The 13,607-nt window shown below is 40.9% G+C and overlaps 1 protein-coding gene across 5 annotated transcripts; it reads right to left on the bottom strand.

Moving 5' to 3' along the window:
• Positions 1-651: 651 nt before the first annotated feature.
• On the bottom strand, positions 652-13,598 carry PRPF38B (pre-mRNA processing factor 38B). Of its 5 annotated transcripts, none has more exons than XM_083745865.1 (6): positions 13,104-13,598; positions 8,462-8,530; positions 5,877-6,028; positions 5,734-5,794; positions 3,500-3,723; positions 652-2,737 (listed from the first exon to the last, which is right to left on the bottom strand). In XM_083745865.1, exons 1-6 carry the CDS (start codon positions 13,446-13,448, stop codon positions 1,882-1,884), a joined length of 1,707 nt encoding a protein of 568 aa, XP_083601991.1. In that variant the 5' UTR covers positions 13,449-13,598; the 3' UTR covers positions 652-1,881. The 5 variants fall into 5 exon arrangements, with proteins under 5 accessions (XP_083601991.1, XP_083601993.1, XP_083601992.1 ...); XM_083745867.1 differs by having other exon boundaries at positions 5,720-5,794; positions 13,104-13,593; XM_083745866.1 differs by having other exon boundaries at positions 8,462-12,208; positions 12,265-13,581.
• Positions 13,599-13,607: the final 9 nt, after the last annotated feature.

Genomic DNA, 13,607 nt, shown 5'->3' with positions numbered 1-13,607 from the left:
CAACAAAAGGCTGATATCCCTTCTCTTAAAGGGAAGCCATTACTGACAGCCTTTTCATAATACATGAGACAAACTGCCAGCTCTAAGACAAATGCCAACTACCACATGTTCAAGATACAGGTTTTCTCTTCTATGTTTTGGAGGAGGGGCAACTTATTTTCACCATTAAGCTTGGTAATTATTAGTGAGCTGAAAGGGTAAAATGAAGCCCAGACATAAAAAGGCAATTTTTTTAAAAAATTGTACCTTGGTTCCCAAACGGCTTAGCTGTCAAACAAATCAGCTCCCGAACGCTGCAAACCTGGAAGTGTGTTCCGCTTTGCAAACATTTTTTGGAAGCCAAACATCTGATGCGGCTTCCATGGTTTCCGATTGAGTGCAGGAAGCTCCTGCAGCCAACTGGAAGCTGTGCCTTGGTTTTCTAATGGTTTCGGGAGTCGAATGGACTCCCGAAACGGATTAAGTTTGAGAACCAAGGTACCACTGTACTCACAATTGGGAAGCCGGCCTGCCAAATAGTTCTATCATTCCATTGATATGATGGGCAACCTGCTTGTTACACAACGAACTGGTGTTTTTACTGTTTATGAGTAATAAGCCCAAAATGATTTTTTTTGCAGCTGGCAATGAACAAGTGGGGATAGCCACAAATAAATTAATCCAGTCTTTATTCCAGAGATTTTATATTTCTTATACAGGTCACTAGAACAAGTCTACCAAACAGAAATGAACTGTTGTGATACGATTTCTCTTTCAATACTGCATTTTGACATTATCTCACAAGTAATCAGTGTTTGAAAAAAATTATCTAGTTTTTCTGTTGCATGAGAGAAATTCTTCATCTCAAGCAATGACCACAGTCTTTGTAAAAAAAAAAAAAGACACATTATGCATTTTAAAAAAACACTATGAAGATGCTTTACTTTTCATTTATAAAAAATTATTTGGAAGCTTGAAATTGAAGTTTGCTGCTTGACCTTATTTTTCATCTTCCTGTCTCCTCCCTGATTCTGCCACTTTCACCTTTGTTAGTCTATGGTTGTTTCATAAAGCGCAGGGCAGTGGCACAACAGTTTTAATGAAAACCCTGGGGATATCATAGTGAAATAATATTTACATGAGCAATAAAAGCTAGCCAGAAAGTCTATGTAGAGATGGTAGATAGGCTTATAAATCTTAACAGTGTCCCTACGAGGTAGCACTGACTACAACATAAACCTTAGGAAAGCCTAAACCCCTGCCTTAAATTGCTACCTCCTTGAAAAGCCTACTCTAAATGCAACACTTTCTTTAGTTTCACAAATAAAATGTATTTTAAATGCTTTCCCAGGACAAGAGGTACAAATGGACACAAGTTCTAGAACTGCAACCTTCATGGATGTTCAATGCACATAAATATTTTAGATATAATACACGTTCAAGATCCATCCTTAAGAGCTTCTGCCATACTATTATGCAAAGCACAGCCATGCTAAGTCAAAGATAGAAACCATAATTCCACATCTATAAAACAAAGTAGAATTAGTGGCAGTTTTATTGCCGTATACAAATTTAACCAACATGGCAAACCATGCCAAAAGGATTAGAACAGTTTCAGGACGTATGTACAGATTGTACATTTTGGAAACATTTGAACAATAAAAAAAAATGCACAAACAGATTTGTATCATGAATTTAACTAAACAAATGGGCTGGAAATAGTCAACGCATTTAACGGGATTACAAAGGCACTTCCCTACTCAAAATAGGAAATGACAATCTGCAGCCTAGAGGGAGGTTGAAGAAGAGTGCTTATCAACTACTGCACAATTTCAACTGTAAGAAAAAATAAGCAAGATTTCAAAACATTTATAGGATTCAATGTGATCCACTTCTGAACATTCATACAGTCTCATCTTTGTTTTTAGATTGTTTTTCTTGATTCTCTCGTTCTGTACTTTGGCTCCTCTGATGATCATGTTTGTCTGAGTGGTCCTTATCACTGTGATCGTGTTTATGGGAACGTTCTTTGCTTTTGCTACGTTTTCGTGATCGCTCTTTACTGGGACTAAGGTCTCGTTTTCGGGACTTTTCAGCACTATCAGTTCTTCCTCTGCTTCCACTTCTGCTTCGCTTATTTGATTTCTCTTTGCTTTCACTTTTGTGTTTACTAGACTTCTCTTTACTCCTGCTTCTACTGTGCTTGCCAGCATTCCTACTCACACTTCTGCTCCTATGCTTCCGGTCCCTACTTCGGCTCCTGCTATGCTTCCTTTCTTTCTTGGAATCTCTTTTATCATCCCTATGTTTCCTTTCATCTTTTTCATCTTTATGTCTCCTCTCATCGATTTCACTCTTGCTTTTTCTGTCCTTTGATTTTTCTCTAGAACGATCTCTCTCCCTAGAGCGCTCTCTTTCCCTTTCAACACCTCTCTCTTTCTCATAGTCACGCTCCTTCCTTCTACTACGTTCGTTTTCTTTCTCCCTCTCCCTCTCTCTGTCTCTTCTGTCTCCTTTTCGATCACGACTTCGACTTCTGTGCCTCTCTCGGCTTCTACTTCGTCTTCGCTCCAATGCCCGATCAGAACTTCGAGATCTTCGCCTCTCCCTCTCCTTAGCTTCTCGCTCTAGTCTTTGTCTTTCCCTCTCCCGTTCCAATTCTCTATCAAAGCTGGATGACCCACGGCCTTCACGATGACGACTTCTGCTTCTTGATCTTCTAGGTGACCTCCTGGGGCTCAAGGACCTTCTTGGAGACCTACATGAAAAGAAATGCTTAAGAAATTGAATTTTCCCAACAAGAGTTTCAGCAAACTTTCACATTGTACTTTGTATATCCTTCTCGTTCTATTTCCCTGTACTTATCAAGTGTACCAAAGCATCCAATATTTTTTAGAGGTCTGCATAAATATTAATAAAGTGCTCTACAGCTGGTGTTAGTGTATAGTAGAGTAGGCAAACTGTACACCATGGTCTGTTGATAGATCACTGGATAGTTTCAGGTAGACTACCTAGCACTTGATGCTTGCTAGGATTCTTGCAAATACTATTGGCCTAGGTGAACGCTAGCTCCAGCCAAGCCAAAGTGCATATTCTGGATAATAAACATTAAATGATGCCTTGTTCCAAATATACATTTGCACCTCATAATTTTAAAACACACGTGGACCATATCTATCTGGTAAGGAAAGGAAGGAAAACCATACATGCCTATAATCAACCCACCCTAGATAAAAGGCTATGTACTTGTGCCAGCAGACTCTTACTTTAGCCATATACACTAAGTTAAACAAAACATAGCGTAGCTCATCTGCTATATGGGAATACCACCATTCCCATAGAGGAATTGTAAGGATTATTGAGATAATGTATGTGAAGCTATCTAAAGTACTACATAAATGCTATTACTCATTTAGAAGACCACACTGCAAACATAACTACAAAAAAGTTTTGATTATGTGAAATTATAGGATGAGAACATCTAAATTAAGTAACTTATTTTGTAAAGTTAATGTATAACCTTGAACGTCTACGTTCCGCATGCCTGTCTACTTCTTCTACTCCCTCCTTGCCATCCTTCTTGATTTTTCTAGGCCTGGCTTTAATTTGTTGATCAATGTTCTTTTGTACTGGTACAGGAATCCTTGGAAATAACGTAGAAAACCATTCAAGCTTAGTTAGAAAAGAGCGCAGCATTTCTCCAATGGTCATGACACAGCCGCCACCTGCTTTCACATCAAGGTCCTTCAAAAAACAAACACAAAACAGAACACAAATTCTGAATGTAAGAAACCATCTAGAGTTTCCTTTAGAACAAATGCTACTATACTGATTGCCATCTTTCAAATTTCAAATATGACGGCTTAGCTGTTTCTGCTGGTAAATAAGTTGCCTAAGAACTTCAACTCTTGTACCTTTGCATTTGGCCCTATGTTATAGAGTGGGAGTTGGACTTAATGCATATGCATGCAGGTGCATACCAATCCTGCAGCCAAATAGTAAAGGGCTCATGTCTCAACAGATTAGTGTAACATTTGCTTACACAGCTGGTTTGTATGCTACCATCTTTTACTGTTATGCCACAAAATAGATCGTAACTTGCTTGACATTAATTCTCATTTTTGAGGATTGTGGTCACAACTGAACAATTGAGGATGACTATTTCCTGTCTAAAAATAACCAGAAAAAGTTGTAGTAGAAAATGGACCCTGCCTAAATCGGAAGCAATAGCAAACCAACTGCCATGAAGCAGTGAGGTTTCTAATTTAGAGTTATGCAAAAAAATAAATAAAGGAACAAATAATTGGAAACGCATAATCCATGATGACCATTGTCTCGGAAAAGGGTCATTACCGCATGAAGGCCTTCTTGCTATGCCCTCTCACAGCTCAGGACATGTTAGTCAGCTATTGTCAGGCCCAAACCTATAGTGCAAGCACACAAGGAAAGTGAGATTTGTTATCTAAAACAGGAAGAGAAAATCTCAATGTAAAATTGCTTGCACTCACACACATTTAAGTGTTCAGATATACAGTATTTCCAAACAAAACTGCTGCACAGAGATCTAAAGAAGAAAATAAAACACTGGCTTAAATGTAGTACCCGAAGTGGTACATACAAAAATAAGAGCATCAGTGAAAAAGTCAAAGCACTAACAACATTTAGCTAGATACATCCAGAGACACAACGCTGAACTGCTTTCACATCTTCAACAGTGGCAAACTGAGAGAAATGTTAATATGTAGAAATGATACTTCTGTGTTACTACAGTTTTAATTAGTTACATGAAAGAGGCCAAAGTGATCATAAAGCAGTTAATGAACAGGAACCAAGAATGCCATTCTGTATTATTAGATTAAGGGAAGTCAAAATATATGCCATTAGAGCAAAAACTACAAGTATAAAATAGTCATGTAACCTTAAAAAGAGCACTGCGTAGTCTAAGCGAGACATTAAAATTGTGTACTGGATCCCTAAAGGTCTTTTTTTGCATGGGATCTAAACATTTACTGTGGCAGTAACTAGCAAACTACACTGCAAGGTATTAGTATGAATCATCAACGACTACTTCTAGAGGCAAAATTCAATAGTTCCTATAACATAAAATATACTTAGGACAAAGGCTGAAATCTGAGAGGCAGATTGATGTGTGGTAAAAATGCTGCTGAAAAGAGAATCCATGCTAAAAATAGCACATGTGCACTGGAGGAAATTGCCCCTTTCAGCAGTTTCTGTATGGCCTTATTATCACTATTTGAAAGTTAAGAGGTTAAAAGCAATTTGCTAGTTCAGTGGCAGTGCTATCAATTGAAAATTTTAGAAAGCAACTACAGACTGTAGCTGTGTTCACATGCTATTGGACTGCAGATGCCCCATTCAATTCTGCTTCGTCATTGTCCATTTACTTTCACGTAAACAAACAAACAAACAAACACCCACCTGATTTTTCAGGTTTCATACTTGGTTAAAAGATAGAGATATTGTCCCATACTGTAGTTTATCTTTCTAAGTATGCATTCCATTTCCCCCCAAGCAGTTAGGCTGGTGATATATTCAATTCCAACTTATTTTAAGGGTGTAAGAATGTCCTGTAGTCTCTGTTCATTGCAAGTTTGCAAACCATTAAAGATGAGAAATGTTTTACTTTTCACATGGTTAAAAACTGTTTTCCAACATACAGAAGTTCATCTCAAAGTTACTTTACTTAAGATTTCAGAAAGAAAAGAAAGTAAATTATTACCCTTGTTGACATACCTCCTCATCATCAAGAAAGGATTCAAACCAGTCCCATAAATCAGTTGGAGGCTGTGTGTACCTTGAAGTACAAAGAGACTGTGTAAATTTAATAACATTTTTTGCAGCAAAGTTAGCTGACAGTTAAGTATATGGCTACTTACCTAATATACATGAATCCAAGGGCCCTAATAAAGGGGGAGTCCGTATGAGTTATCAACCCCATCACTTGCTTACGGGTAAGCTTCAGGGTAAATAGCTTGTACAGGAGGCAAAAGGCTGTAGACACTATACCTCCAGTTCCAACACCACGCACCTTTAGAGATTAGGAGGAAGAGAAATACAACTCATGTAACACTAGAGAGTAAGACACTGAAGAGAAATACTTTTCACTTCAGTACATATAACATTAATGGGTTTTTTTCTGCAAGTTTGTAAGCTCAACACTTAAGGAAGGTGATCTGATTCACTTAGAAGTTGCTGAGCAGTGGGTGACTGCACTAACATTTCCTGAAGCTGAAGAGCCCCATCCAGACATTAGGCCTACAATATTTTTGGAGGAGGTATGACTGGATTTAGTCTCCACTTCCAACTATCGAACCAGGAATGCATGGAAACTTCCCAATGGCCTAAGCTGATTGAGATCTGAATCTTATTTTTTTAAAAAATAACCAAAGAATTTGAAGTGAAATGAAATAATTGTGGGGCGTGAAAGTTAAGCAGATTTAGCATGGTTTATATAGAATATTTTTTGAAATTCAAAACTTTACTTGGGAATTATTTTTGAACTACCGTATTTTTCCTTCTATAACACGCAGATTTTTTCTTCTAAAAAGGAAGGGGAAATGTCTGTGCGTGTTATAGAGCGAATGTGTGGTCCCTGGAGCCGAAAAATCATGCAAAAATCAAATCGCGGCGCTGCACGCTGCACGGAGAAGCGAAACCTGAAAAGAGGAAGCGGCTGCTTTCCTGCATTCTGCCTCAGGGTCTTACTGCCCACCCGCCTCTGTTTCGTTGCTGTGTTTGCTGAAACAGAACAAAGAGCAGGGAAAGCCCCTCCCCTCCAGGCAAGCTCCGTTGCTGCTGGGGGAGAGGGAGAGAGAGGGGGGAAGGGAGAGAGAGAGGGCGGAGGGAGGGAGGGAGAGAAAGAGAAAGAGAGAGAGAGAGAGAGAGAGAGAGAGAGAGAGAGATAGATGGCTGGCTTCGGTGGGGGGAAACTTTTGCCTTTCTTTCCTCCCTCCCGTTAAATCCCTCTCCTGCATTCTTAGCCAGCTGCTTCTCTGCACACCCCTCTAATGTCCCTTCTTTGTTTTTCCTTCCCTCCCCACTTAAAATGTGGTTACAAAGCATGGATCCTCAGGATCTTTGCATTGGGTCACCCCAAATTCACCATCAGATCACATAGCATGTCCATGGCTACAGCCTGCACCAAAAAAATCACGCACCCACTGTTGCCTGGGGCTGCAATGGTGCAAAAATGTGGTTAAAAAGCATGGATCCACAGGGATTCTCAGGATCCTTGCATTGGGTCACCCCAAATTCACCATCAGATCACATAGCATGTCCATGGCTACAGCCTGCACCAAAAAAATCACGCACCCACTGTTGCCTGGGGCTGCAATGGTGCAAAAATGTGGTTAAAAAGCATGGATCCATAGAGATTCTCAGGATCTTTGCATTGGGTCACCCCAAATTCACCATCAGATCACATAGCATGTCCATGGCTACAGCCTGCCCCCCCCAAAATCACGCACCCACTGTTGTCTGGGGCTGCAATGGTGCAAAAATGTGGTTAAAAAGCATGGATCCACAGGATTTCTCAGGATTTTGGCATTGGGTCACCCCAAATTCACCATCAGATCACATAGCATGTCCATGGCTACAGCCTGCCCCCCCAAAATCACGCACCCACTGTTGCCTGGGGCTGCAATGGTGCAAAAATGTGGTTAAAAAGCATGGATCCACAGGAATTCTCAGGATTTTGGCATTGGGTCACCCCAAATTCACCATCAGATCACATAGCATGTCCATGGCTACAGCCTGCCCCCCCCAAATCACATACCCACTGTTGCCTGGGGCTGCAATGGTGCAAAAACGTGGTTACAAACCATGGATCCACATGGATCCTCAGGATCTTTGCATTGGGTCAGCCCAAATTCACCATCAGAGCACATAGCATGTCCATGGCTACAGCCTGCCCCCAAAAATCACGCACCCACTGTTGCCTGGGGCTGCAATGGTGCAAAAACGTGGTTACAAACCATGGATGCACAGGGATTCTCAGGATTTTTGCATTGGGTCAGCCCAAATTCACCATCAGATCACATGTCTGTGGCCACAGCATGAAGCACAAAAATGATACATCCACTGTTTCATTCAGAATGTTTTTCCCCTTGTTTTCCTCCTCTAAAAACGATGTGCGTGTTATGGTCAGGTGCGTGTTATAGAGCGAAAAATACGGTATTTGTGAACATTTGATGATATAACAATTCAATAATATGCACTTGTCTTGCATTGTTTAGAATCCAACATTTTCTTTTTCATTCCCTATTACAAGTACCAAATCAGTCACGCTAACTTCAAAAAAATATGCCCACAATGACCAGTCAGTTGAGGCTTTAGTGGCATAATCTATCAATTAACTTGATTAGAGCTTCCAACACTAAATTTTCTGCTGAGTTCAGTGTTGCATTTTGGAAATGATTAGCTACCATATAAAAAACTTCAGAAGGCACGTACTTCTACTTACCCCTCCGCACATCCCTGTCTGGCCTGCTGTTTTTCTGCTGCCTTTCTCCCAAGGCTCAACATGTGTAACCTGAAAACAATAAAGCAATTAATCAACCCATCATCATTTTAGATTTACATTTTAACTCAGACTGTACTAAGCACAGTGTGTCATTGACACACCCATTCCTATTGCCCCCGCCCTCAGCAAATAGTAAGGACAAATCATTCCTCAACCCCAAGTCCAATACAAAATGAGCTAGAAGTGTACTTGCAAATATCTATTTAAAACTAAGGTCATGTCTCATATCATATACACAATTATTTGAGAATAAGCTGTCAAATATTTGGACTTGATTTTAAATAAACATGCAGGATTTGACTGTCAATATGGCTTTTACATTTTCAGAATACAAATATAGCACTTCAAATAATATTTATTATTGTGGCCTATGAGATGATTGGTAAATTTTGATAGGCTAGGTTCCAGGAGACAATAGTCTGTTCTTCAGACAAATCATGCAGTGATGTCACCGGGTTATCACTTTTCTACTTTACGCCCTCTATCTTTCTCTACAAAGTGCTCAGCTATTCAATTATTAATACCTTACCTACTTTTCATTTTCTATTTCAAGAAAATTACAGTACCTCAGTTATTATGCATTTAATTTTGTTTATCTTATGTCCATCACTTTGGTATTCTATATTAAGTGGTTTATAAATTCTAAACATGAATAATAAATGGCAAGTGTATGGTTGTGCAAAGTAGTGGTGACTTAGGCAAGAAGCCAAGGAATGGAGAAAGTAGTTCTGTTTGCTAGGGGTCCACAAATTTTGGCTGGTCTTGCAACCAGCTAAAATTGGGCTCTACACTACATGTGTGCCTATGACAAGGGGAGGAATATTTTGTCACTGATGTCATTTTGAACTTCAGAGGTATTCTGAAGCTTGTTCCTATTGCAACAAACTTGAAAAACACCTGACTATTTTCAGAGTCTTTGTAAAAGACAACAAGCCATTCTTCAGAAAGGTCAGAAATTAGGGGCTCCTGCCAATATACACAATAATCATCAGCCATTAATGGACCCCTGCCATTACCTACAGGGACTTTGAGTTCATTTGTTGAAGAACTGACTCTTGTGTGGACCATGACCATCAAAGCCTATAAGCATTACAATACAGCTTCTTCCCAAGCTGTACGTTTCCGAGCACTTTTCAAAGTGTTGGTGCTGACTTTTAAAGCCCTAAACGGCCTCAGCCCAGTATACCTGAAGGAGCATCTCCATTGTTCAGCCCAGACCCTAAGGTCCACCTCTGAGGGCCTTCTGGCAGTTCCCTCACTGCGAGAAGTGAGGTTACAAGGAACCAGGCAGAGGGCCTTCTGGGTAGTGGCGCCCGTCCTGGGAACGCCCTTCCATCAGGAAATAAACAACTATCTGACTTTTAGAATACAGTGGTACCTCTGGATGCAAACGGGAACTGTTTCGGAGCCCCATTCGCATCCTGAGTAGAATGTAACACGCGACTGCGCGTCTCGCCGCTTCCGCGCATGATGTCATTTTGAGCGTCTGCGCATGCGGTAAAACCTGGAAGTAACGCGCTCCGTTACTTCTGGGTCACAGCGGAGCGCAACCTGAAAATACTTAACCTGAAGCTACTTCAACCCGAGGTATGACTGTACATCTGAAGGCAACCCTGTTTAGGGAAGTTTTTAATGTTTGATATTTTATCATGTTTCTAATATTCTGTTGGGAGCCACCCAGAGTGGCTGGGGAAACCTAGCCAGATGGATGGGGTATGAATAATAATAATAATAATCATCATCATATAGCATAATTTGCTCCAAGATACATGGGAAGAGAACATGTTGTGGCTCTTCACCACCCCATCTCTGTACCGATTTCCAGGCATGAATTTTTTGTACAGTGCATGCTCTTCTCAATCTAGTCCAGGTTTTCTATGCTATCTTCACAGTGGGAAGGGCTCCCACTTCAGTGTTACAGGTGCCATTTTGCTCTGTGCACATATTCAACTGAAAAATAATTAAAAGCTTGGAGGACAGAGAGTATGATTCTAAAGCTCACCACTGTTTGTTCCCAGTACAGCATGGTTTCACATTACATTGAAACCATCTCCAAGGCTGCAATTCTATCCATCCTAAGAAGCTTGTAAATCTCAGTGTAATAAAGAGCATACATTTGAGTAAACGTGATTGCTCTACACTTCATATGAAAACTATTTCAACTTGTTCTTATTTATTTGAAGTATTTCCAATATACATGATTTACATATGTAAGACAATTTTGACTGACAAATTACAGAAACTTAATAGCTTTCCCCATGTTTCCTATGTTTTAATTTAAGCATGAATGAAACATGTTATTTGAAAATGTTGCTTTAACTTTGGGGGTAAAGGAGGCAGTATGAAAAAAAAACAAAGGAAGGAAAAAATGAGGAAAGCAAATCTTAATCAAATAACAGAAATTGTAAAATAAAATAATAGAATCACAGAGTTGGAAGGATCCCCATGGATCATCTAGTCCAACCCCATGTGATGCAGGAATATGCACCCATATGAGGATCAAATCCTTGACTTTGGTGTTTTTAGCACCACGCTCTTACCAACTGAGGTAACCAGCATATCAGATATAACTGACATTTCTGGCAAGTATATCTTACATTTTGGTAATCTTTGGAAGGGCACCGGTGGCGGGAGGCCTCATTAGGGAAAGCACACCTCGGTTTAAGAACAGTTTTGGTTTAAGGACAGACTTCCAGAACAGATTAAGTTTGTAAACCAAGGTACCACTGTATATTAAGTGGTATAGAAATTAAAGAATCAGTAGTCAATATTTTGCTTAAGGTAGCATTTTTTGAAAGTGAGGCAATTTAAATGTAGATGGACCCTACAAGCTCTAGAAATAAATCATTTGCTAGTTAAGAAGAATGAGGTTTTGTTGCTTTTAAATTAAGTGGTAAAAAGAGTCACACTATGCCACACTATAACCACTGAATGATCAAGAGAAAAAGTCAATGCAATTAACCGAAAGTCGTAATGCCTCCTGGAAAATGCAGATAGATCTGATTTCCCTATATTTGATGTTATGAAGATATGGATTAAGAGAACAGAAGTGGAGAAAAACTTGGAACATAAACACACTTATCTATGAGCTCAATTAATTTAAATTCAATAGCCCAATCTAACAGCCCACTTGATTTCTGCTTGTGCTCCTCCCCAAAAGTCCTGAGCATATCAAATTATTCTATAACAAAGTACACTAAGTGATTCATTAGAAACAATGTAACCTATGGAGAGTTCAAGTCCTTCCTCCTGTATTCCCTCAAGTCCCATACCAAAATTATTTGAAAAGGACCAGAAAGTACAGAAAAATAAGTGAATTTAAAAGGCAAGTAGCTTGTAGCTATATCTGTCTGTAAGAAAACCCCCCACCAAAATCTAGTTGGGTTGTACTTTTATTGAGACTACCCAAAATGTCATAAACATGTGGCACTTTTGAGTTCTTCAGAAATGTTAATCAGTTATGATACACAAAAGGGGAGTGGTTGGAGAATAATAAATGGCTACATCATTAGCCCCATTTTTTAACTGTTTACCCCTCCACCCCCTTTTGTGACAATCTGGTTGGTCCCAAATTACTTACTCCACTGTGAATTTAGGTAATTTTAAGATATCTAAGTGGTGGGCTAGGTTCTGGGTGAAAGATGGGGAAGTTGTGGCTCTCCATATGTTTTTCGACTCCAAAAACACCTGAAAGGCCACAGGCTTCCCATCATTGTGTTTAGCTCCGCAATTCAGGCTCACACCTGAACAGCAATGTTTCAAAGCTTAAACTGGTTCACAGAAAATAAATGACAGTCATAATCTTCCAGGTTACAGAACCCCAATTTAATCAATGAAAGACTCTGTTAGCAGCCATAAGAATGACTGAAAGCAGGGTCACATAGATCAAACTAAACAGCTTTTACTCACAGCATCTGAAATACACAGCATATTAGAATTCCATTTTAAGACGGCCAAAATCAATTAGTAGGCCTCAAATTTTAACTTATTAGCATTAAGATTAGGACAGTGTTATGTTGGTATACAGCCAACGTAACCGAGTATGCAGCGTGCTGGTTACCTCCTGAATTCCTCAACCGCCTGTTTTAGATCTTTGGCTAGGAAAGGACGTGAACATGCTGCCCAGTGCAATCGCCAGTTTTAACACACACGCAGCGCTGGCGTTAAGTTTCTAAATTCAACCAACATACAAGTCTGACTGGTAAGATATTGGGGGTGGGGGTGGGAAGAGAGATAGAGATCGAGATCTGGAGTTTGGATTGAGACAAAGAATTGCATAGCCATTTCCCAAAGAAAAAAGCCACATTACAACTACATCGCCTTTTCTCTGACGATCGTGGGAAGAAATAGGTCAGCATCTCCCATTTTGATGGCGAGACTGGAATAAAATATTCATTATTATTAAAAATAGTATGGGAATGGATTGTGGAAGAGACAGCTGCGAAGAGCCTTATGTTTTTGGGCCCAGGCCAGATGAGATCTGCTCGGCCACGCGGTGATGAGCGAACCAAAGGATTTGAAAACAAGAATCTCGCCGGCTTCCTCCGAAAGGACTTAGTTCCTTCCCAGGTTCCCGGCTCACCTTGAAGTAGATTTCGTCGACCACCTCGTGGTAGGTCTTGAGCTCGTAAAGCTGCACCTTGAAGTAGGGCGAGGAGAGGATGTTGGTGAGGATCATGGGGTTCAGGTTCATGGTCTTCTCGTTCCCCCACAGGGGCAGCACGTTGCCCTGCTTCCCCGAGGCCGCCGGCTTGGGCCCCGCGCTCTGAAGCGGCAGCGGAGGCGACAAAACGGCGCCGGCCTGCGGGAGCGAGAGAGGCGGCTGCTGCTGTTGGCCTCCCGGCTGCTGCTGAGGCGACTGCTGCTGGTGCTGCTGCTGCTGTTGGTGGCAGTTCCCGGCGCCCACGACGGGGCAGTTGTTGGCCATGGCGTCGCCGGAGAGGGGCGACTCCCGCTCACACCGAAACAGCGGTCGGCCGAGCAAAGGCCGCGGCGGCGACGAGGCGAGCGGAAGCCTCTCGGGGAGAACGCTGCTGAGCCGAGCTCCGCCAACCGCCAACAAGATGGCGGCCGCTGCGGAAGTGAC

The sequence above is a fragment of the Podarcis gaigeae genome (genome assembly GCF_964106915.1).
Source record: "Podarcis gaigeae genome assembly, chromosome: 6".
In the NCBI taxonomy this organism is placed as follows: domain Eukaryota; kingdom Metazoa; phylum Chordata; class Lepidosauria; order Squamata; family Lacertidae; genus Podarcis; species Podarcis gaigeae.
This window is presented reverse-complemented; position numbering and strand designations above follow the sequence as displayed.

Bases quoted from the DNA above. Each gene is read 5' to 3' on its own strand.
- PRPF38B (XM_083745865.1), bottom strand. From the start codon at position 13,448: ATGGCCAACAACTGCCCCGTCGTGGGCGCCGGGAACTGCCACCAACAG. The intron at 6,029-8,461 runs GTAAGTAGAAGT...TAATCTCTAAAG, and splicing joins AGACAGGGATGTGCGGAGGG to GTGCGTGGTGTTGGAACTGG. The intron at 2,738-3,499 runs GTTATACATTAA...CTTTTCATGTAG, and splicing joins GCGGAACGTAGACGTTCAAG to GTCTCCAAGAAGGTCCTTGA.